Source organism: Heterodontus francisci, chromosome 9 (assembly GCF_036365525.1).
Source record: "Heterodontus francisci isolate sHetFra1 chromosome 9, sHetFra1.hap1, whole genome shotgun sequence".
Taxonomy (NCBI): Eukaryota; Metazoa; Chordata; class Chondrichthyes; order Heterodontiformes; family Heterodontidae; genus Heterodontus; species Heterodontus francisci.
In genome coordinates, this window is record NC_090379.1 from 80445600 (window position 1) to 80470841 (window position 25242).

General features: G+C 42.2%; 1 protein-coding gene across 9 annotated transcripts in view; it reads left to right on the plus strand.

Moving 5' to 3' along the window:
- The window catches only part of stxbp6 (syntaxin binding protein 6 (amisyn)), a 324378-nt gene that overhangs the window by 194340 nt on the left and 104796 nt on the right, over positions 1–25242 (plus strand). For 7 of the 9 annotated variants that reach the window (XM_068038355.1, XM_068038354.1, XM_068038356.1 and 4 more), the window contains one exon: positions 16202–16332. The exons of 1 other annotated variant lie outside the window; for it this stretch is intronic. In XM_068038355.1, coding sequence (XP_067894456.1) covers positions 16202–16332 — 131 coding nt within the window. Of the gene's footprint in view, positions 1–5988; positions 6048–16201; positions 16333–25242 lie in introns of those variants that run through there. One more of the 9 variants, XM_068038357.1, reaches the window with a different exon arrangement.

Below are 25242 nucleotides of genomic sequence, written 5' to 3' on the forward strand. Positions count from 1 at the left end.
TGGTCATTGCGCGGCACTTATGTGGCGCAAATATTACTTGTCACTTATCAGCTTAAGCCTGAATGATGTCTATGTCTTGCTGCATGCGAGAAGGGACTGCTTCACTATCTGAGAAGCTGACAATGGTACTGAACACTTTGCAACCATCAGTGAATATCCCCACTTCTGATATGATGGAGGGAAGGCCATTGATGAAACAGCTGAAGATGGTTCGACCTAGGACACTGCCCTGATGAACTCCTGCAGTGATGTCCTGGAACTGAGATGACTGGCCTTCTCCAACCACAACCGTCTTCCTTTGTGCTAGATATGACCCTAGCCTGTGGAGAGTTTTCTGATTTCAGTTGACTTCAATTCTACTAGGTGTCTTAATGCCGTACTCTGTCAAATGCTGCCTTGATGTTAAGGGCAGTCCCTCTTACCACACCTCTGGAATTCAGTTCTTCCATGCTTGGCCCAAGGCCTTAATGAGATCTGGAGTTGAGTGGTTGTAGCGGAAGCATCGGTGAGCAGGTTTTTGGTGAGTAAGTGCTGCTTGATAACACTCTTGTGACACCTTCCATTACTTTGCCGATCGAGAGTAGGCTGATGGGGCAGTAGTTGGCTGGATTGGATTTGTCTTACTTTTTGTGGACAAGACATATCTAGGCAATTTTCTACATTGGGTAGATGTCCGTGTTGTAGCTGTACTGGAACAGCTTGGCTAGGGGAGCGGCTGGTTCTGTAGCACAATTCCTCAGTGCTATAGCCGGGGTGTTGTCAGAGCCGATAGCCTTTGCTGTATCCAGTTCCTTCAGCTGTTTCTTGATAATGTGCGGAATGATTTGAGTTGGCTAAAGACTGGCATCTGTGATGGTGGAGACCTCGGGAAGAAACAGATGGATTATTCACTCGCTACTTCTGATGTAGCCTTGTCTTTAACACTTAAATACTGGGCTCTGCCATCTTTGAGGATGGGGATGTTTGTGGAGCCTCCTCCTCCTTTTATGTTAGCCACTAATCTAATCTCATCCTCTTTCCTTGCCCCCTTATTGCCTTTTTTAAATGATCTCTGTACTCTCAATATTCAGGTTGGCTCTTTGTTGTATTACGCACCTTCAAATTGTCATAATCCTCCTTTCTCAAACTCCTTTTAACCTCCCACTGCTCTGACACTGATTTACCTTCAAGTAGCTGTTTCCAGTGCACTTCTGCTAAATCACTTCTCAGCTGTTCAGAACAGCTATCTCATTTAGCCTGGTGGTGGTGCCACACAATACAATGGCTTCTGTTCTCAGTATGAAGACAGGATTCCTCTCCACAAGGACTGTGCAGCAGTCACTCTTACCAATGCTATCATGGGCAGATGCATCTGCAGCAGGTAGATCAGTGAAAACGAGGTCAGATAGGTCTTTCCCTTATGTCTGTTCTCTCATATGCTGCAGGCCCAGTCTGGCAGAAAAGTCCTTCAGGACTTGACCAGTTTGGCCAGTAGTGGTACTACTGCACCACTCTTGGTGATGGATATTGTAGTTCTCCACCTGAGTACATTCTGTGAATCTTACCCTCTGTGCTTCCAGGTGATGTTCAACATGGAGTACTGATTCAACAGATGAGTGAGACACTTTGTGGTAATCAGGTTTCCTTGTCTATATTTGCCCTGATGTCATGAGACTTCATGGGGTCCTGTATCAATATTGAGGTCTCCCAGGGCCACTCCCTCCTGACTGTATACCACTGTGCTGCCTCCTCTCGTAGGTCTGTCCTGCCGGTGAGACAGAACATTCTCAGAGATGGTGATGGAGGAGTCTGGGGCATTGGCTGTAAGGTATGGCCATTGCTTGATTAGTCTGTGAGACAGCTCTCCAAAGTTTGGCATATGTCCCCAGATGGTAGTGTGGAGGACCCATTAGGCAGGATGTCCGACTCCAATGTCTCTGTTGTAGCTGAGTGATCTGTCCAGTTGTATTAAGCTTTTTCATGGTGGTTAGGTACAACTGAGTGGCTTGGTTGGCCATTTCCAAGGGCAGTTAAGAGTCAACCACATTGTGAGTCTAGGGTCACATATAAGTCAAACTGGGAAAGGATGACAATCCAGTTGTTTCTTGGTCATTAATATTAGCTTTATTTAATTAACTGAATTTAAATTCTCCTGTCGTGGTGAGATTTAAACTCGTGTGCCTCGATCATTAGTTTGGATCTCTGAATAACTAATCCAGTAACAGTATCACTCTGCTACTGGCCATATGGTCTGCTTCTCCTACTTCTTGTGTTCTTATGATAGACAATAGATATATCTGTGTCTACAAGCAAACAACTCATTGAAATAACACCACCTTCCAGTTCTTGCCTCTAGTCTAGGTACTTTTGAGTTGTTCAACTGCTCTAACAAAACTCGTTTTTATGTATCCTAGCCTAATTTGGCAAATGAGCAGGTTTAAAACCCCTCTACCACACCACCAAGGAGCCCTGACCACTTGTAACCTATTCAGCACAGCCAGGCCGATCAAATATACTTTTAATAAAGCCAGACAGTTCAGGAGCGACAGGACAGAAGCAAAGGTCATCGACGGTTTGCCCAGGAAGATGGTGTTGGAAGCAGAGGATCTAGTTAGTGGTTAATCACATCGCAAGCTGATACCAAACAAAATCAATGAGGCAGTCTTGCAAATGTAGAGACAAGGAAGTATGCCAATCCTGTATTGGATAAGGGAAATCTGCTCACTGGCGCTCAGCCATTTCCCTATATCATTGACCCTCGCAAAGTAAGCTTTCACATAACTCTTCACATACTTTTTCACAAAAGGTATCCTACAAGCTGGTCTACTTGATGGGAAGTCCCTGCTGGAGCAGCAAAGGCCATGTTTGTAGTAAGCAAGAGACTGTGCCCCAGTAAACCATTCAGAATCTCCTTTGGAAGGTCAGTACTAGTTTTTGTCCCTTCTGATAAACTGAGGAAAGTACAGCAGGAGGGCTGGATTTTCAGGGCCATCAGGATTATTAAGATGGATATTAAAAGGAAAATGAATCCCAAGAGAATTCTGTTAGGCTATTCTCACCATGGTAGGTGGAAGATAATTTCATTTAATGAGTGAAGAAAACTCCACAAAGATAACAGATTTCAAAATTCCGTGGGCCGTATTTTCATAATTGAGCTGCTGATATTTCAGGAAGCACATAAGTGGAAAATGCTCTCCATTTGATCAAGGATATTATAAAGTGATCGATCAGGTTTTACTCGCTCCTAAATTCTGTGTTCCATTGTCACCTGGTTTGCACTGCAGTGCAGTTACCCTGCCTACTGCATTGTAACAAATGAAGAAGTCAGATTAAATGCCAACAGCAAATAGATCTTTATATTAAATTTCCACTGCTTCTGTTGTAAGATTTACAGCATCGAAGAAGCTTTTCTGTTTTTTTTTCTCAGCATCATTAATTCTTGCAGTTTAAAGATATTATTTTAAAACCAAAAAAACCTGTTCAACAAATCGAGCTTGAAATTTACTGACCGTAATGAGATTTCTCTCAATATCCAGCACTAAATTGATGGCCTAAACAAATGGGCAGTAATGTGGATTTACAGTAATAGATCATGTCAGCCACTTAGCCAAAAAAGGCTTTCATGTATTGGCGCTGTGCACTAGGAATTTCCATGTTGGTCAGGCTTTTGTACTATTGCAGATCTTTTTCTGTGTGTGTGATTGATCGAGATTGGAACAGACATGAGGACACAGTCACACTTATGGATCCTTGCACTCAGTCTGCATAGTGTGTTTGTAGAAGGAACCGTCATTAATATTTGGCAACATGAGCAACAAGTATTAGAACTGATTCCAGGATTAACTTGAAGTCTGTCATGGGTAAACAGTTATTTGAGTTAATTATAGTGTAGAAATGTCTGCTGACAGTAAAAATAAAACATACAAAAGGGGCAATTGAAAAGCAGCATGTGCTTAAGAAATCTATTGGAATTCCTGAATATATAACTAAGTTAGTGGATGAAAGCAATGCAGTTGACTTGTATATCTTGACTTGTGGCTCAAGTGCAAACTCAAGTGGGCATTGAAGATTAGATTATGAATATGTCAGATAGTTGGAAACTGCATTGGGTTGTAATCAAACATTGGTAGATAAAACAGTAATTGAACAATGGATGGCTTTCAAAGAGGAGAGGATTTTGGTACAAGTTAGACACATTTTTCAGAGGGGGAAAGTAAACCTATGTAAAACAAGAGCTCCCTGAATGAATAAAGATAGGGCAGTTAAAATGAGTTTGAGAAAGGAGGATTATGACAATTTAAAGGTGCGTAATACAGCAAAGAGCCAACCTGAATATTGAGAGTACAGAGATCATTTAAAAAAGGCAATAAGAGGGGAAAGGAAAGAGGATGAGATTAGATTAGTGGCTAACATAAAAGTGAATCCAAAGGTCTTTCGTAAACATAAATCATAGGGTAATCAAAGGAAGAGTGGGGCTGACTTGGACCAATAAAGAGATCATCGTGTAGAGGCAGAGGGCATGTCTTGTGTACTAAATGAGTACTTTGTGTTTGTCTTCGCTAGAGAAGATGCTGCCAATGGAACAGTAAAGGAGGAAGCAGTAGTGATTTTGGATAGCATAAACTTAAAAGGGGGAGGTACTTAAAAGGTTGATGGTCCTCAGTGCAGAAAAGCTGTCCAGTCCGGATGGGACACATCCCAGATTACTGAGGGAAATAAGAGTGGAAATTGCAGAGGCTCTGGGAACCATCTTCTTTGGATGTGAGGCTGGTGCTAGAGAACTGGAGGATTGCAAATGTTACACCCCTATTTAGAAAAGAGGAGAGGATAAACCCAGCAACCGCAGACCAGTCCGCTTACCATCGGTGGTGGAGAAACTTTGAGACAATAACCAGGGGTAAAATTCATTGGCATTGGAAAAGTATGAAGTCATGAATGAAATTCAGAATGGATTTGCTAAAGGGAAATCGTGTTTGTCTAATGTGATTGAGTTCTTTGATGAAGTAACAGAGAGGATTGATGAGGGTCATGCAGTTGAGTTCTGATGAAAAGTCGTCGACCTGAAACATTAACTCTGTTTCTCGTTGCATAGATGTTGCCAGATCTGCTGAGTATTTCCAGTATTTTCTGTTTTTATTAAATGTAGGGACCTTATCAACTTCTTTGTCACTAAGAATGAGACCTCCTGTTCAGTTGCTTCCGTCACATTACTTACCCCACCTCCGCCCCATTCCTTCTGACTGTCAACCTCCGACTCCTCTCTGTTCTAACCCTGAACTTGCATCATACTTTGGTTTCTCTCATCTCTCCTCATGCCCTCTCTGAGCTCATTTTGTCCATGAGACCTTTCATCTGCTCTCTTGACTCTACTACTAAACTGCTGACCATCCAGCTTCCCTTCCTGCTCCTTCCCTTCCTGAATTAAACTCCTCGTGCCCAAGTCATCAAAGAGCAAGTCCAACCATGAAATGAACACTTGCGCCTAATGTTTCTTTATTTAACACATTTGGGATAATGTAATTAATATATTTAAACTTGCTCCTATTCTCAGAAACCTAATTCTTGCAAACAAGAGATATCTGCCTAAAGGAGTTTTTCAACTTCTGTGAACTTTTGTAATTCATCAGTCTCTGCATGCCTCTCTCCCACCCTTTTCTCTCTCTCTATTTCTCCCTTGCTCTTCTATGTTGATCTTTACCTCCTCCTTTAAAGTTTTACAGTTCAGAAATCTCCTTTTATACATTTGATTAACAAAGTAAATCTTTTCAATACTATTTTGACCAGTCTGTGAGGTATTTTGCTGTGGGGGTTTCCTTTCCCTGACAGTAACCCTACTTATAATGTCAAGACATTCTTAATTGCTTGACAAAAGGGTCATAGCCAATTATTTCAATTGCAAAATTGTTTTTTTTGCCATGTTGTAAACAGCTGTAGGCAGATAACCCAGACCTGATTCAGTCCCCCAGGCTATTGATGAAGACTCTTCACTTTGCCAGTAAATCACAACAGAGGGGATAGGACAAGATGAAGGATGACCATCTCCTCTCCATCAGAATCATCCTTGCCAGGTCTGGGTTTTTTTTAGTTTCAGGCACTAAGTAGAACCAGTTGCTAAATGTGAGATCTTCTTTCTCTTGGTGCACAGAACTATCTTGAAATATTCATCGTTCTTACCACTAACTTTCTGCTGTCCCAGAGTTCAGCAGGAATGCTAGAAACTCCATTTTGAGAACTGGTCATTTTTAGGGTACTAGCAAGGAAACTACAGCCAGTTAGCTTTAGTTCGGCTGCTTTCAGCCTAGATTCTTGTAGCTTCAATTACCAATCACTTGTAAAAAGTAGGAACTAATCAGGACTGGTCAGCTTGGACTTGTAAAAAGCAGGTTGTGCTAGATTGATTTATTGAATGCTTTAAAAACAAAATAACTATGAAGAAAACTGGGAGAGCTCAACATCAAGCTGAGAGGGGAAAGGCATGAGTAAGATTGTCCGGAAAGCATAAGAGTTTGTCTCAACCGGAATGAGTTTCTTTCTTTATAAATATTTATTGCAGTTTGAGTTTAAATTTACTTTATTTCATTTTAGATTAATACCAGGAGCTATTTAAAGGTGTTTGTGCCTTAACTGTGAGCAGCTTTGGGATGGTAATAGAAAATCAGTTGTAAAAGACAAGTGCTTAGCTGTTCTATGACTTTTTCTTCATGTGACACTTGGACTCTTCAGTAAATTAAGATGGTGTAAATTTAGGCAGGAAGAATGTGGGAGTTCAGCCTCATTGAATCCAGCCTTGAGGCCTTGGGCAGTTCTTTCTCCTCTTTCTGTGAAGTGAGTAAGAGGTGTTTTATTCTCATTGTGAGAGTTTATTGCTAGTGTATTACTAGTGCTAATTTTCTACAATTTTTAAGGCCAACGCCAAATGATGGCATTGCAGGGCAGCCTTGTGGTCTGTGGAGTGCGATGTAGGGTCATCATGGATCCTTCGTGTATCTGGGGCAACACATTTGCACTAAATGTCAGAAAGCTGAGTTGTTTGAGCAGCGATTGGTTAGTGGAGGATGTGGAAGGCTAGAATAGCATGGGAGAGTAAGGGGCAAGGGTTTCTGGGTCATACGCTCCAGAATGTGATTAACCATCGGCATTAGTAAACAATTCATAACACAAGAATAGTGTAGGAAGAGAGAATTGAATGTCCATTAACAGGACTTGCATGCAAGGAACCCCTGAGTGCTGGGAATGTCCAAGGGATACTTGGTGCTGGACAAGTATGAGATGGACAGTGGCAGTCCCTTGGTGAGAGGGTTATCCTGAGGAACATTCCAGCATTGTAGAGCAAAGGATGACCCCAGGAGGTGAAAAGTAGGTAGATTGCAAGAATAAATGGGTGGTCATTGTGGGAGATTTTGTGGGAGGTTTAAAGTCCTTTTTTACAGGTGTCACCAGTTGCTTCCCTGTACCTGGGTTCAGAACATCATGAAATGGGTGGGAAAACCTGTGGAAAGAGAGAGAGAGTGATCAAAAGTCATGTATTTTGGATGCTATGATATTTTATGGAAGTATCTTTGAGGTTTTGCAGAGGAAGATTAAGGCGTTAAGCACTAGGTTGTAAAACAAGACCTCAAGTGTGGTAATCTCTAAATTGGCTCCTGTGTCACACGCTGAGCAAATTAAGGAGAAGCTGAACATGTCAGTGTTTGGCTGCAGCTCTGGTGCTTGAGGGAAATGTTCACGATCTTGAGCATTGGGGTGAATTCTGGAACTAGGAAGGAGAATGCCAAATGGGGCAGCCTCCTGCTGAATTGAAACAGCACTGGAGAAGATAAAGTGGGCAGTTGGGGTGGATTAAACTAAGGTGGCAGAGGGTGAAGAAATTCTAGGTTTGGGACGAGAGGGGAAAAGCAGAATTAATTGGAATAGAAGTAGAGGCTTAGCTGAAATAAATGCTTTGAAGTGAGGTAGATAGAGACAGGCTATGAGTCATTGTGAGACAAACACCATTTTAGATATCAGGTCATTAAATCAGAAAACTGAGGCAAAGAAAAATGTTCAAAAGAATTGGACTTCAGATTTTGAGGTACGTATGTGGATGCACAAAGCATTCAAAACAGAATCAGAGAATTCAAAGCATTGATAACAATGGAGGGATATGATTGGTATCTATAAACCGATATAGTTTACATTTGGACAAAACTGGAAATGTAATATTCCTGATTACAACATTTTCAGGAACTATGGTAAGGGGTAAAGGAAAAGGTGGGGTGGCACAATTTGTGAAGGATTCTGTCACAGCACTAGAACAAGTGGAAGGGGTTGTGTTGAGCCAGACTCCATATGGAAAGTGATCAGAAATATGGAAATGGTACAATTCTTGGTGAACATTACAGACCACCAAACAGTGCAGATGAGGTAGACAGCTACACAATGTTCATGGGGGTTACAAGAACAACAGGGCAATATGGGTGATTTCAGTTATCTGAACACAGACTAAAATAAAGTCCATGTATGTGGTCAAAGCAGGGGTACACTTTTTAGAATGCATCCGGGACTGATTGCTAGATCTCGTATGTTCCTGGTCCAATAAGGAAAGACACATTGCTTGATTTAGTTCTGGGAAACTAAGTGGGGCAAGTAATTGGTTTGAAGGTAGGAGAGCATATCGGCATTAGCAACCACAACATAGTTGGGTTCAGTGTAAAAATAGAAAAGGATACTGAAGAGTCAACTATAACGGAGCTGGACTGGAAGAAGGCAGTGTTCATGTGATAAAGAGGGATCAAATTAACTGGGCAGAAAAGTTAGTAAACAGGTTGGCAGATCAGTTTGAAATTCTCAAATACGAGATGGATGGAGTACAAAATATATCTCCAGCAAAAAGGGATACATCAAAGATTAAAGTTATGTGGATAATTAGATTAAACCTAATCAAACTTAAGGAGCATAAGGTAAACTTGGGTCAAACAAATGTTGGCAATAAATATAAGGAATATGGAAAGTGAAGTGAGTTCATAGGGAATTTAATAGTGCTATAAGGGAATATGTAAAAAGACTAGCAGATAATATAAAGGAAAATAATGAGGGCTTTTATAAGCATATAAAAATTAAAAGAATAGGAAGAGAGAGTGCAATCACTCAGGGATGAAATAGGTAATCTAATTGTAATAGAGATATAAAATATTTTGCATTGTTTTATTTTACAACTGATGGAAATGAGAATGTAGGTGCACAGGAGGGTGTTATAGAACAATTGATTTAGCTAACTAGAAAGGAATTGACTCTTTAAAAACATATAAAGAAAGTAACCGAACTCAAGGTAGATAAGTTACTGGATGCTGAAAGCATGCAAATCAGAGAAAATATAGCAATTTTGCAATCAACTTTGAAAGGCTTGCATTGGGAATAGAGAGATTAATTAGACAATTACTTGAAAAAATGACTGTTAATAGGGTATAGAGAAGTAGGAGCACATCATTGAATTAGGTCCATCTGTAGAGGAAGAAAACTTGTGCTGACTTGATGGGCTAAATGGCCTGTTTCTGTATTATAATGTCAAGATTCTGTAGCACTGTTTGAGTGACCATTAGAAGAAATTAAATGATATTCTGAGTTTGTTTCATGCAGCCTCGGGAATTTCATTTTGCTTCCCCTCCCCACCACCACCTCCAAATGGGAGTGTATTATACGTGAAAGGGTTGACGGAATTGCTTTTAGTGCAATTATCAGCTTATTTTCCATTTTTTGGTTCAAGATTGTACATAAATCCACAGGAAGTTCAGGAAAAACTTCTTTACCCAGAGAGTGATGAGAATGTGGAATGCGCTAGCACAGGGAGTAGTTGAGGCAAATAGTATAGATGCATTTAAGTGGTAGCTCGATAAACACTGGGGGAGAAAGGAAAAGAGGACTATATTGATGAGGTTAGATGAAGAGGGTTGGGAAGAGGCTGATGTGGAACACAAATACTGGCATGGACCTTTTGAGCTGAATAGCCGATTTCTATGCTGTAAATATTTTGTAATCTTCAATGAAACACTGCACATGCACTTTAGCCCCTCTGAGATCATGCTTTTTAAAAAATTCACAGTAATATAAACTCATACTAAATGAGTAAAACAAAATCTACGATGTACGAGATTTTATAAAGTAATACCTAGTATAATCATGCAGCGTTACAGGTGTCGAGTAAAATCTTTAATTAAACTGTATCCATAAACTAAACAGATTGTAAGTTACTGAATCTTGGAGGCAGCACTACCTTATCTGTAACTGTCAGCTTTCATATCCTGAGGATGCAGGCTGAACTGTGCTGCCAATCATCCCTCAAGTCTGGAAACTAAAGCTTACTTTTCTCTCAGCACGCCTGCCAATTAAACCAATGTCCTGAAGGAAAGTTACAAAACAAACAACCTCAAGTGCTAACGTTGTTAGGCCAATGAAGGCCTTCTATCTAATTTTGGAATGTCACTTCCTTCGTGCCTGACCGTATTCTTTTCTCAGAGCTGGCCTTGTACGATTATTTTTGTAAAAAATGGTAATTAGACAGCGAGTGTTAAGGTCAACCAAATGAGAGCATTTCAATGGTCTGTGTAGTATTTTAAATCAAAATTTAATAGCCTCTATCTTAAACATGTAGATAAGATAAAGTGAAAATGCCAGGCGATAACTATTTCGTTTTCAATCTAATTTACTAACAAACTCATTTTTTAAAAATCCAACTTCCAAAGCTCTCAGGCAGTGCTGACTATCTGCCATTCATTGTCCTGAATGGAGCACTACAGATACAATAATAATTGCAAGTTGTGCTAGTGACATCTCAAGACAGTAAAATGGGGATTTTACCAAGTCCCAATGACACAGCAACTTCAAAGCATAATTACCATTGTGCAAAAAGACCAGAATTAAAACAGCGATACTGAATGGATAATTCTGCCTCTGGATGCTGCTGAAATGTCACAAGGTCTTCTGAAATTTGAGAATCCAACATAGGAGCATGAATCATTTAATTACGTCTCTGCAGAAAATATCTGAAACACTAATTTTCCTTAATAAAAATATAATATTTAGCAATTTGCCACCAACAGTGACTGGAATAGGCATACAAAATCTTAAATCGAACTTGCTACCTCATTTTACTGGAACTCAGCAGTGTGCATTCCTGTTTTATTTCTTGTTTTCTGTAGTTCATTCTATTGCCTTCCTACTCCTCAGTAGTTTCCTCTTCAGTACAACCATTTCTAATTCAGTCCTGTGTTATAATGTGGTATGATTTTAAGAATGCTTGTTGGGCTATCATGTGCTGTGAAGAGATGCACCAAACACAGACCACATGAGTGAACATAGTATAGGCCGTTGTAAAAACAAATGCAGTTCCTTTCATAGAATGATTTGGGGGACTTGGAACTATATCGCTGTTCCTTTACTGTCGCTGAGTCAAAATCCTGGAACTCCCTCCCTAACGGAACTGTGGGTGTACCTACCCCACAAGGACAGCAGCAGTTCAAGAAGGCAGCTCACCAGCACCTTCTCAAGGGCAATTAGGGATGGGCTATAAGTGCTGACCTGGCCAGCGATGCCCACGTCCTATGAATTAATTTTTTAAAAATTACATAGCAAAAGTAGGCCATTTGGTCCTTCATGTCCATGCTGGCTCTCTAAGAGTGACTCAGATAGTCCTACTCCCCTGCCTTTTCTGTGCAGTCCTGCAAGTTCTTTTCTCTTCAGGTAATTATCCAATTCCTTTATGAAAGCCACAGTTGAATCTACCTCTACTGCCCTGTAATACTGCTCTCATTTCGTCTTTCACTTCCCCTTTGAACTTTCTGTACTCCACCTGGTTTTCACTTGTATTATCAAACTGACAACTGTAATACGCACCTTTTTACTGCTTCAATTTACTCTTCGTCTCTTTCATCATCCAGGGAGCTCTGACTTTGTTTGTCCTCCTCTCGTGGGAATGTACCTAGACTATATCCGAACCATCTCTTTAAAGGCAGTCCCTCGGGAAGGAGCATGGCTTTCTTCCACTGCAGGTTGTGGGTCCTTAGGTGACTGAATAGTCCAACTCTGGATCCGCACACTCTGCCACAGTTGGAGCAAGTGGTGTTTGGTGAGGCGAGTGGATGGGTGCTTGAAATTCCGAGCGTTCCTTCCACTGTTTGCACTTGGTCCTGGCCTGAGCATGTCGACATTGTTCGAACTGGCTGGCACCTTCACAGATGCTTCTTCTCCATTTTGGGTGGTCCTGGGCAAGAGATTCCCAGGAATCAGTGGAGATGACATTCAAAAAAAAAAAATTCATTCATGGGATGTGGGTGTCGCTGGCTAGGCCAGTATTTATTGCCCATCCCTAATTGCCCTTGAGAAGGTGGTGGTGAGCTGCTGCCTTGACCTGCTGCAGTCCATGTGAGGTAGGTACACCCACAGTGCTGTTACTAAGGGAGTTCCAGGATTTTGACCCAGCGACAGTGAAGGAACGGTGATATAGTTCCAAGTCAGGATGGTGTGCGACTTGGAAGGGAACTTGCAGGTGGTGGTGTTCCCATGCATTTTGTTGCCCTTGTCCTTCTAGCTGGTAGAGGTCGCGGGTTTGGAAGGTGCTGTCTAAGGAGCCTCAGTGGGTTGCTGCAGAGCATCTTGTAGACGGTACACACTGCTGCCAATATATGTGGGTGGTGGAGGGAGTGAATATTGTAGATGGGGTGCTAATCAAGCAGGCTGCTTTGTCCTGGATGGAGTCGAGCTTCTTGAGTGTTGTTGGAGCTGCACCCATCCAGGCAGGTGAAGAGTATTCCATCACACTCCTGACTTGTGCCTTGTTGATGGTGGGCAGGCACTGGGGAGTCAAGAGGTGAGTTACTTGCCACAGGATTCCTAGCCTCTGACCTCCTCTTGTAGCCGTGGTATTTACATGGCTACTCCAGTTCAGTTTCTGGTCAGTGGTAGCCCCTAGGATGTTGATAGTGGGGGATTCAGCGATGGTAATGCCATTGAATGTCAAGGGGAGATGGTTAGATTCTCTCTTGTTGGAGATGGTCATTGCCCGGCACTTGTGTGGCACGAATGTTCCTTGCCACTTATCAGCCCAAGCCTGGATATTGCCTAGGTCTTGCTGCATTTCTACACTGACTGCTTCAGTATCTGAGGAGTCACAAATGGTGCTGAACATTGTGCAATCATCAGTGAACATCCGCACTTCTGACCTTATGATTGAAGGAAGGTCATTGATGAAGCAGCTGAAGATGGTTGGGCCTAGGACACTCAGGGAGGCCTTAAGGATGTCCTGGTAATTTCTTGCCGTAACTATCAGAGTAGAAAGCTTGTTTTAGGAGTCTTGTGTCAGGCATGCGGACAATGTGGCCCACCCATCGTAACTGACTAGCCATGACCAGTGTCTCGATATTGGGGATGTTGGCCTAAGAGAGGACACTGATATCAGAGTGCCTTTCCTGCTATTGAATTTGTAGCATCTTGTGGAGGCACCACTAGTGATAGCTCTCCAAGACCTTGAGATGTCTGTTGTATAGGGTCCAGGCTACCGACGCATACAGGAGCACAGGTAACACTGCGGCCTTGTAGAGCATGAGTTTGGTGCCAAGTTTGAGGTCTTTGTCATTAAACCCTCTTTTCCTCAGATGGCCAAAGACTGCGCTGGCATACTGGAGGCGATGCTGAGTTTCATCGTCAATGTCTGCCCTTGTAAGGTATGAGAAGTGATGCTCATTGTCCAGTGTTTCGCTGTGGATCTTGATAGTCAGGGGGTAGTGTTGCGCTGCGGGAGCAGGCTGGTAGAGGACCTTTGTCTTTTGGATGTTTAGCTTTAGGCCCATTCTTTCACACGCCTGCGTGAATGCATCAACGAGGGTTTGAAGCTCAGCCTCTGTGCGCATATGCAAGCGTCGTCATGTACTGCAGCTCAATGACTGAGGTTGGAGTGGCTTTGGTTCTGGACTGGAGGCGACATAGGTTAAATAGTTTCCTGCTCATCCTTTAGAGTAGTTCGACTCCCACAGGGAACTTCATGGAGATGAGTTGGAATGTTGCGGCAAGGAAGATGGGAAAGAGCGTTGGTGTGATGTCACAGCCTTGCTTGACTAGTTTGCACTTGGATTGATTCAGTGGCAGATCTGCTGGCAAGGATTACAGCTTGCATGTCGTCATGCGGCAGGCGGAGGATGGTAACACATTTCTCTGGGCAGCCAAATTTGAGGAGGATGTTAAAGACAGCTAACCCGAAACGTTAACTCTGCTTCTCTTTCTACAGATGCTGCTAGACCTGCTGAGTGGTTCCAGCATTTCTTGTTTTTATATTATATTAGAAAGATTTGGGGATGGGAAAGGAGGAGGAGGCTGGCATCAGAAGAGTAGGGTAGGGGCCTTATACATGAAAAAGATTATGCATTTGTAATGATGGCAATACTGTTGGCATTTGTTGTCATTACCCTGCGAAACTGACAGCAGCTTCTGGCATCTGCACGTGAGCATTTAAATGCACAGATCCAGAAGTTGCTATCTGATTCCTTGCTCCTCCACAGGATGCGCTGTTGCAGTCCTCACAAATGAGTATCTTAGAAATTACTTGATTTGACATGAACTTCCACTTTTTACACTTTTACCCTTGCAGTAAAAACCCTTAAAGGTTGTACCTTGTTGAATGAGGTGTAACTGGGTTTGTGACAGTGTACTAAGTCATAACAACTACTACTGAACAACCTCTCTGGTCCTGAACAACTTTTATTTGTGGAAGATCAAATTTTTTCATTCCATAATAGATATTTAATTTTTTTAATTCAGCTTCTATCTTAGTCACATGCATATCCCAATCTTTATTTCAATCTCTAAGCTGATTAAAAGCAAAATACTGCGGATGCTGGAAATCTGAAATAAAAACAGAAAATCGTAGAAATATTCAGGTCAGGTAGCATCTGTGGAGAGAGAAACAGTGTCCGCTTTTCAGGTTAATAATCTTCCTGGTTTTCTGTCTAAGAGAGTTCTTTAGTGTGATCAGTTGCTGAATCTGCCTGATGGCATCACTGGTGCTGGATGCTGGAAATCCCCTATAGCTGACATGGAATGGAAAGGTGAAATCCATGCCGCAGAGATTGCTAGATTTTTGTGCACAGCTTTCTTTAAGGTCAGTGGTGAGCGGCATCACTTGACCACTGGCTGCAAGATACAGGCATAGATGTGAATGAAATTTCAGAAATGGGGGTGAGGACAGAATGGATTAATATAGCAAAGTTTTTGAAATGGATAAGATGTAATCAGTGAAGGTGGTGAGCATGATGCAATCAGGAAAACAGGATGTCGTGCAGGAAACGAGGTGGGGGTTGGAATTTTGGATGAGTCACTATTTCTGAAAGTAGAACCTGGAAGGTCAGCAAGGAGACCACTAGAGTGAACTAAGTAGAGGTGCCTAAGGCATGAATAAATGTTTGAAGGGCAGAGGAAGGTGATATTTGCCGAATTGGGTGTCGATGGTCTTGAGGTTTGAACAGCACTGATGGGCTTAATCAGAAGAAACTGCCAGAAGTAAGGGCCAAGTTACTTATTGAGGTTCAGAACACGAGGATAGCTGGAAAAGATTGGGGTATGGTGGGGGGAGGGAGTTGGAGCATGGTAATTAATACTTGGTTCTTGCTAATGTTGAATTGAAAGAAATTCTTTTCATTAAGGGCATGTTATCAGATAAGCAGTCAGACAGCACCATAGTGATCAAGGGGTCTAGTGTGCTGACAGAGGTCAAGCTGGGTGTTGTCAACAAAATGTGAAAATTGACCCTATGCCTACAAGAAAATGAAGGATGTCAATGATGAAGCCTTGGGCACATCTGATGCAATTGTATGAGGGTGGTGCAAAAAGCCATTAAAGGATGTGTTGATTGCATTGAGACAGGCAGGAGAGGAATTTTATTTGGGTTCTGCCATGGAAGTAGACCACACAGGAGAAGCAGTTGAGAAGGATGGAGTGGTTGGCTGTTAACCTCAGCAAAGAGGAATAACTAAAAGACTTGACATGCATCCATTGTGTTTGGAGACAGTGATACAAGGATGGGTGATAAAGAAGTCATTTGCTGTCCTATCACTGTAAATCATTTAATTACTGTATCTTATTGCAGTCAATTAATTTGCCATTTTTCAAGGTGTTACAGTCTTGGTATGAACAAGTTAACTGATAGCTTTGTGTATTTCTGTCAGGACATGTGAATGACTTGTATTATTCTTCTTTGCAGTGACCAATAAGAAGCCAGCGTTGGTTTCCATTACCAAGGTCAAACAATTTGAAGGGTCGTCGTCTTTTGTGAAAAGGTCACAATGGATGCTCGAGCAACTTAGACAAGTGAACGGTTTGGATCCCAACAAGGTGAGTTTGGTGGAGCAAATAATAGAAGAGGGGTGCATTTGAATGGTGATTTACGCAAAACAAGTGTTTCAAGAAATGTTGCGCTTGACTTTAAATTTCTATAGCCTGCTTATGAAAATAAGTTCTAATGTATATCGCTGGTCATGGTTCTTAGAGGCCAATCATCATAGCCGCTTGATATTACTATGCGGGTTCCTCAGGGAAACAAGCTCAGCCCAACTATTCAGCTGCTTCATCAGTAACTTCACTCAAGAAGGCCAGCACCATCCAGCGAAAAGCAATTTGTTTAATCAGCACCCATGCCACTAGATTCGCTATCTATCCTTTGTACTGCCAGCACACTGGGTGCAGTATCTACTAACTACAGGGCGGCACAGTGGCGCAGTGGTTAGCACTGCAGCCTCACAGCTGCAGGGACCCGGGTTCGATTCTGGGTACTGCCTGTGTGGAGTTTGCAAGTTCTCCCTGTGTCTGCGTGGGTTTTCTCCGGGTGCTCCGGTTTCCTCCCACAAGCCAAAGACTTGCAGGTTGGTAGGTAAATTGGCCATTATAAATTGTCACTAGTATAGGTAGGTGGTAGGGAAATATAGGGACAGGTGGGGATGTTTGGTAGGAATATGGGATTAGTGTAGGATTAGTATAAATGGGTGGTTGATGGTCGGCACAGACTCAGTGGGCCGAAGGGCCTGTTTCAGTGCTGTATCTCTAATCTAATCTAAAAGAATGTACTTTGTTACAGACAGAATTGAGAGAGAACTGAAACCCCAGTTCTTTTCCCTTTACTGTCTGTAATCAGTGTGTTTTTTGACCAGGAAGATGTGTGTGTGTTTCTTAACCCTTGAGTGTATGGACAATTTGAATAACCAGCAGCACGCTTTTCGTGGGTTTAAATAAAGAGCATTATTTTTATTCACACATACAACCCAAAAATCTAGTGCTATGTCACTGACTTACCACTCTCACGCACACTCGAGAAAGAAAGCCGTTAAAAGGATAGTGCATTTTATAAATTGCAAACAAAAGAATAATTCATAAGTCAGGTGATTTGGCTTGTTTTTGGGGGGAAGGCATGTGTTGCGGGCCCAGTGAAGAAGACGTTTTCACTCCTGAAGTGCAGTTAGGGGGGATTCGATAGCCGGAGTTGTATGTCAAAGTCATTGCAAGATTTTCGAAGAGGTGGATTTTCAGCAGGTCATGAAGTTAGTTGCTTGTAGTCTCATTGGTGGAGGTTGGTTTTCTGCACTCGTGGACTTGAAAAGGAACAAGCTCGGAGATCTTAAGATGTTACAGCCTCCAGTTTTTTTAAGGCACAAAGGTACTGCCTTGTCTGCTTGCTGCTTTTCCCACAATCTGTATTTTAAAAGATTTTTAAAAGGAGACCACCACAGCTGCCCCACCATGTAACTTCTCATAGCTCCTTTTCCAAATATGGTGGGGGTCTAGGTTGAATAGCCCCAGCCTGGTTTGTTGTTGTAAGACATCCATCCTGAGGCGGGTAAAGACAATTACCTCCTTTTGTTTCAGGAGAAATTCAGGAATGTCTCATGATTTCCTTTTTTTTTTTGATTTCCTGATGGGCGTTGATGACATCTTTGTCCAGAAGGTATCCTTTGGTCCTTTCGAGACAATGAGTCAGTTTTTGAATACACAGACCGAAGGTCAGTGGACCTTCAGTGGCCATCTTTGCAGCCCATGTCCACATTTAATGTCCATTGTGGTTTATTTAAAATAAAAGTAAAATTCAGTTCCAGAAGATGCTGTGCTGAATGTAGTTCATGTTTAAAGTTATGAATAGGACATGCCTCTACTGGGCATGACAATTTCAACTGAACAAGGTTGTTGTGTCAGTTCATTCCTGCCCAGAATCTCTGCAAGCAGGAAAGACAGGAACAGCAATGTCATTGGAACAACATCACCTCCAAGCTCCCTTCTAAGTCACATGGCCATGCCTTGCATGTATATTGCCATTCCTTCCTCATTCCTTGGTCAGTATCCTGGAATTCTTGAACTAATGATTTTCAGGGTTATGGGGAAAAGTTAGCATGTGGGACTAAATTGAACAGCTGTTTCAAGTAGCCAGCATAGGCACAATGGGCCGAATGAAGAGCTCTTGTCCTGTAGAATTCGATGATTGTATGAACGCCTAGCAGCACTGTCATAAGCTCTGGAGTAATTCAAGGACAAGGTCCACCACACCTTAGGACAATCAGGTAATAAAATGCAGACTTGTCAGCATGACCCGCATACTGGTGATAAATGTATAAAAACAGCTGCAACCATTTTCACGTGGCTACACCATGCAAGCGACTGAGTGATGTTTTCTCAAAGCTGTGGTGTGTTTTAAAGAGTAAGCAAAAATCAGATTCTTTTGGCAGACTGTTGCACCCAAGTTGGCAAGGAGTTGTGTATTTTAAGTACTGGAAATAATACGTTACCAAGTTTTGGGATCAGGAGTGTAATTGCACTAACCTGTTGCTCAACTACCCTGCTAAATCCATCACTTTCTGAAAAACTCTTTGGCCAGCTGATGATGTCGATGGAAATTCTGTTCCATAATTTTACCACTCACCTTTTCAGGAAATGAACCCTTTATTTGTGCCCCAAACTCAATTTATCACCCCTCAAGACAAACCTTTTGGCTTTGCTGATGCCCAAGCTCTCATTGTTTGCTGACCAGCATTGTCCAATCTTCCAGCCTGCCATCTTGTGTCAACTGCTTTTTAATTCAACTATATTAGTTAGAGGTGCACCTTTTAGACACTTGTAATTGTTTTTGGAGCTCGTGTTTATCAGTTGGAATATTAAAATACAGGTATTTGTACCCAGGATCATTCAAATCAGTGGGAAAGTTTTTTCTTAAAAGAGTTTTTGATGTTTAGTGTGCAAGTCATTCTAAGGATTAACACAAACTTGAGCAGATAGAAAGGTTAGAAAGGAAAATGAACTAAATAGGTTAAACTGTAATTGAGCAAGCCTGAATAACATTGTTGGTCATTACATAAACCTATTTAATCCTCAGAATTTTACTAACATTGAATTAAGTGAATTGGAAATATACCAGGATTTACTAGCATTACAATGGAAAATCTATTCAAATTATAATATAAGAAAATGCCATTTAGCTCTTGGATGCTCATTCCTCTCATATATAAAATCTCCCATCATAGTATCTAACTCTATTTTCAATACCAACTATATTTTTGTTTGCCGTGCTTGATTGATTTATCTCTCAATGAGCAAAGACATTTTTCCTGATCTTTGTTCCAATTTTACTTATGCCAACCAATTGTACTTTCCTGATTCATTTGGAGTAATGATTTGGTTTACTTGATATCAACAATCTCTTGTGGTATTGTACAAGGGGAGTTGAGACCAGGTGAAACAGTGTTAGAGGGCAGGGACTAAGTTGATTAGGGTGTGCAGATGTAATTCACTTTGCTTTTCCAAGCCATACATTCTGTCTTTGTGTTTATATAGCAAGTCAGTTGCCCGTGGTCTTTTTTTAAAGAAGCACTCAAAATAATGTCTACCTCAAAGCTTTTGTTTTTTTCCCTTTTTTCAAAATAATTTGCAGAAAAGCTGCTGAGTAGAAAGTGCACACAGCTAAATAAAAATGACATCAGTGTAGCTGACTTAAACATTAGTGATGTTTTCTGGGAAATTAAGCACTGATTGCCAGTCAGAGGATCACAACTCTGGGCCAAGCTATCAAGTCCATGCCCATGCTTTCAAGAAAAGTTGAGGTTTTCAAACCTTCAAGAAGGTATTGAAAGACAATTTACTGGATACATTTTATCTCATGGTTGTGAAACTGTTTTAACACTTAATTGGATTATCGAAATTTCAGTTACTCAAGGAAAAATATGACCCATGGGGGGGGAAAAAACAGAAATCATTTTGAGCTATTCGAGAGCCCAAAGACGAGATTGTGTATTCTAGGTCATTTATTACAATAAGGATGGGTGGTGTCAGGATTCCAAAAGTACTGCACCAGTAGCCATGTCAGTAACCGTGTTGATGGTGCTGTCAATGATGCCTTCCATCACTTTGATGATTGAGAATAGTGATGGGGCAGTAATTGGCCCGATTGGATTTGTCCTTTTTGTGGACAGGACATAACTGGGCAATTTTCCACATTGTCGAGTAGATACCTGTGTTGTAGCTGTACTGGAACAGCTTGGCTAGGGGCGAGACTAGTTCTGGAGCACAAGTAGTCAGTGCTACAGCCAGATATGATTGGGGCCCATAGGCTTTGCTGTATCCAGTGCCTTCAGCCATTTCTTGATATCACATGGCTGATCACTGCCATCGGTGATGCTGGGGTCCACAGAGAAGGCCAAGATGGATCACCAACTTGGTACTTCTGGCTGAAGATGGTTGCACATTTTTCAGCCTTGTCTTTTGCACTGACATGCTGGGCTCCTCCATCATTGAGGTTAGGGATGCATTTGGAGCTTCCTCCTCCTGTTAGTTAATTGTCCACCACCATTCAAGACTGGATGTGGTAGGACTGCAGATTTTGATCTGATCCATTCGTTTAGGGATTACTTTGCGACTGTCTATAGCATGCAGCTTTCGCTGTTTATCATGCATGTAATCCTGTGTTGTGGCTTCATCATGTTGGCACTTCATTTTTAGGTATGCCTGATGCTACTCCTACTATAGGGGAGACGGTGGCATAGTGTCAGTGTCACTGGACTAGTAATCGAGAGGCCCAGGCTAATGCCTTGGCGACATTGGTTCAGATCCCATCATGGGAGCTGGTGAAACTTAAATTCAATTAATTAATAAAAATCTGGAATTGAAAACTAGTCTCAGTAAAAGGCACCACAAAACTAGCATCAATTGTCGTACAAACGCATCTAGTTCGCTAACGTCCTTTAGGGAAGGAAATCTGCCATCTCTACCTGGTCTGGCCTATATGTGACTCCTGACCCACATCAATATTGTTGACTCTTAACTGTCCTCTAAAATGACCTCGCAAACCACTCAATTCAAGGGCACTTGGGGATGGGCAACAAATGCTGGCCTGCCAGTGATGCCCACATCCATGAAAGAATGAAATAAAATACTGTTTGTTGAACCAAGGTTCATCCTTTGGCTTTATGGTAATGGTAGAGTGGGATATATGCCGAGCTTGAAATCTCACACAGTGGTTGAATACATTCTGCTGCTGCTGATGGCCCATAGCGCCTCATAAATGCCCAGTTTTGAACTGCTAGATCGGTTCTGAATCTATTACATTTATCCCGGCTGTAGTGCCACATAACACAATAGAGGGTATCCTAGAATGAAGATGGCATTTCGTCTCCACAAGGACTGTGCGGCAGTCACTTCCGTCAGTACTGTCATGGACAGGTGCATCTGTAACAGATTGGTGAAGGTGAGGTGATGTTAGTATTCTAGGTCAAACCATCTTCAGCTGCTTCATCAATAGCCTTCCCTCCATTATAAAGTCAGAAGTGGGGATGTTCACTAATGATTGCACAGTAATCAGTACCATTCGCATTCCTGAGATACTGAAGCAGACTGTGCCTGCATGCAGCATGACTTGGACAACATACAGGCTTGGGCTGATAAGTGGCAAGTAACATTCATGCCAAGCAACAATCATCTCCAACAAGAGAGAGTCTAATGATCTCCCGTTGACATTCAACAGCATTACCATTGCTGAATCCTCTCTCACCATTAATTGAACCAGCCATATAAATACTGTTGCTACAAAAACCGATCAGAGGCTGGGAATTCTGCAGTGAGTGACTCATATCCCGACTCCCCAATGCCTGTCCATCATTTATAAGGCACATGTCAGGAATGTGATGGAATACTCTGCACTTGCCTGGATGGATGCAGCTCTCTCAATACTCTAGAAGCTCCATACCATCCAGTACAAAGCAGCCTGCTTGATTGACACCCCAAACACCTTCAACTGACACAGTGGCAGCAGTGTGTACCATCTACAAGCTACACTGCAGCAACTAACCATACTCCTTCGACAGCACTTTCCAAACCCATGACCTCGACCACCTGGAAGGTCAAGGGCAGCAGATCCATAGGAACATCACCACCTGCAAGTTCCTCTCCGAACCCCACACCATGCTGACTTGGAAATCTATGCCATTCCTTCACTGTTGCTGGGTCAAAATCCTGGAACTCCCTTCCTAACAGCACTGTGGGTGTACCTATACTACAAGGACAGCAGTGGTTTCAGAAAGCAGCTCACCACCACCTTCTCAAGGGCATTAGGGATGGGCAATAAATGCTGACCTAGCCAGCGACGGCCACATCCCATGAACAAATAAAAAATGAAAACCATGGGATAGGAGCTAATATTGCGTGACAGCAACCAAACACCCTTGAATTTGTTGCTTAAATATTGGCTGCAGCTTTTCGAGAGCAGGTAAATCGAGCAGGACATACTGTGAATGGAAATTTGTGCTCTGCATGACTACATTTATAAAAAGTAAGATGTAAATATGAGTCATAATTATACATGAAAATTGCACATTAGCAACTGTGCTCTGAGGGATTCATTTGAAATTGAAAATGCCTCTGGACTTTGACTCAACCAGAAATAAAAATGGACAAGCTGTGAAATGCAGTGACAGCTAATGATCAGTAAACCTTTCCTGAAAATACCCAACAGGCGTACTATTAAAAGCCACCCCAACCAATGCACAAGAAACTATGAACCCCAACTTCCCTACCCCTCCACCAAGCAGTAATCATAATCGCTGCTGCTCCAACCCCAAGATAAACCACCCCCCCCCCCCAAGCTCCAGTGTAATGCTGCTGGAACAGGAACCAAAATGTTCGGTAACAGAAGAGAAAGAAAAACGCTGAAATGGAATGCAATGACCAATATGTTTGTGGAAGGCTTGGAGCAATCAGAAACTGCACAAAAGCTAAAGGAGCAGTATAGGAGCTTCAAATCGCCAGCTGTCTCCCCCCGCACTACCGCACGCAGAAAAATATTGGTCCAGGCATTGACCCTTGTGAGACTTCACAATAATGCACCTTTCGGGGGCGCATTCTCTTTCTGCTTTGAAATCTGCTGTGAACACAATTTCCCATTAGCCAGGCACAGACTCTTGGGGACCCTAGAAATTATCATTCTATCAGCCTGTTAAGTTGCTGCAAAGAGATTTCAGCTACTGCCTCCAACATCACCTTGAGGGCATTAACTTCAACTCGTGCCAAGCAGGGCTCAGGAGAGGAAGAAGCACTGGGAATGACATGCTACCACTCTTATTATACATCCTTCAAACATTTAACAAAATGCACATCGTTGATGTTCCTGGACATGGAAATGGCTCCAGACAATGTTCAGTACAATGGTCTGCGCTATGTCATCTCCCAGTTTAACAGTCCAGTGAACTGACTCAAATATTTCTGGAGGAGTGGAGAACACAAAGGGTTAGAGCTTCTTCACTGTTTGCTAATAACATTGCCATTTGGGTAACCCCTGTGAGCTCCAAGGTAGCATTATAAAAAGCTTTAAACATGCCAGGATGGTATATAGCAATAGGTTTGCTAATAGTGAATTCTGCTGAACCCCAAGAAATCGCATTATATGTGTCGCTGTTCTCCAAAAGAAAAAGCACAGTGACCTGAATGGTTTCAACAGCTTGGTCCTCACAGTCAAGACCAGCTGAAGTCTTTGGGCCAAACTTCTAGCAGCAAATGGCTAGCACATAGCATATTAATGGCATCACCAAGCATGTAGTCAGCCCCACACTTTCCTCAGACTATACAAGGTCTACATCTGTGCAGTCCTGGAGTTATTTAAGATGTCTTATCAATGCACTTTGAAAATCCTAGTATGATCAGACAAAGTCAACATGGTTTTACAAAATGGAAATTATGTTTGACAAATTTGCGTTTTTGAGGATGTTCTGGGTACTGCCTGTGCGGAGTTTGCAAGTTCTCCCTGTGACCGCATGGGTTTCCGCCAGGTGCTCCGGTTTCTTCCCACAGCCAAAGACTTGCAGGTTGATAGGTAAATTGGCCATTATAAATTGCCCCTAGTGTAGGTAGGTGGTAGGAGAATGGTGGGGATGTGGTAGGGAATATGGGATTAATGTAGGATTAGTATAAATGGGTGGTTGTTGGTCGGCACAGACTCAGTGGGCCGAAGGGCCTGTTTCAGTGCTGTATCTCTCTATGACTCTATGACTGTGTGCAGTTTTGGTCTATTTAAGTTGGATATACTTGCATTGGAGGTGCTACAGCAAAGGTTCACTAGATTGTTTCCTGGGAAGAGAGAGTTGCCCTATGATAGCTGGGTAAATGGGGCCTATACACTCGGGTTTAGAAAGAGAGGTTGTGTAATTGAAACATACAAGAAGGGCTTGACAGAGTAGACACTCAGATTGTTTCTGCTGACTGAGGAATCCAGAACACAGGAGTACAATCTCAGGATAAAGGGGTCGATCATTTAGGACTAAGTTGAGAAATTTCTTCACTCAAAGGGTTGTGAATTGTTGGAACAGGGTAGTGGATGCTCCATTGTTGAGTATATTTAAGGTTGAGATAGACAGATGTTTGATCTCTCGGGGAATCTAGGGCTATGGGGAGCAGGTGAGAAAGTGGAATTGAGGCAGAAAATCAGCCATGATTATATTGACTGGCTTAGCAGGTTTGAAGGGCCGTATGGTCATCTCCTGTTCCTATTACTTGTGTTCTTAATCCAGCCGGTACAGTGCAAGCACCACCATTGACTGAGAGGCTGCAAATGACCCAGGGCTGAGGAAAAGGGCAGCAGACCGACTGCATTGTTGTGTCTCCTCATCCGACCTGCATGACTGTGGACTCTGAACAATGGGGGAAGGTGTGCCAAGACTCTGGCACAATTCATCATTGTCGTTGCTAATGAGGAAGGAGGACAGAACAATCCAGTATATTTGAAGT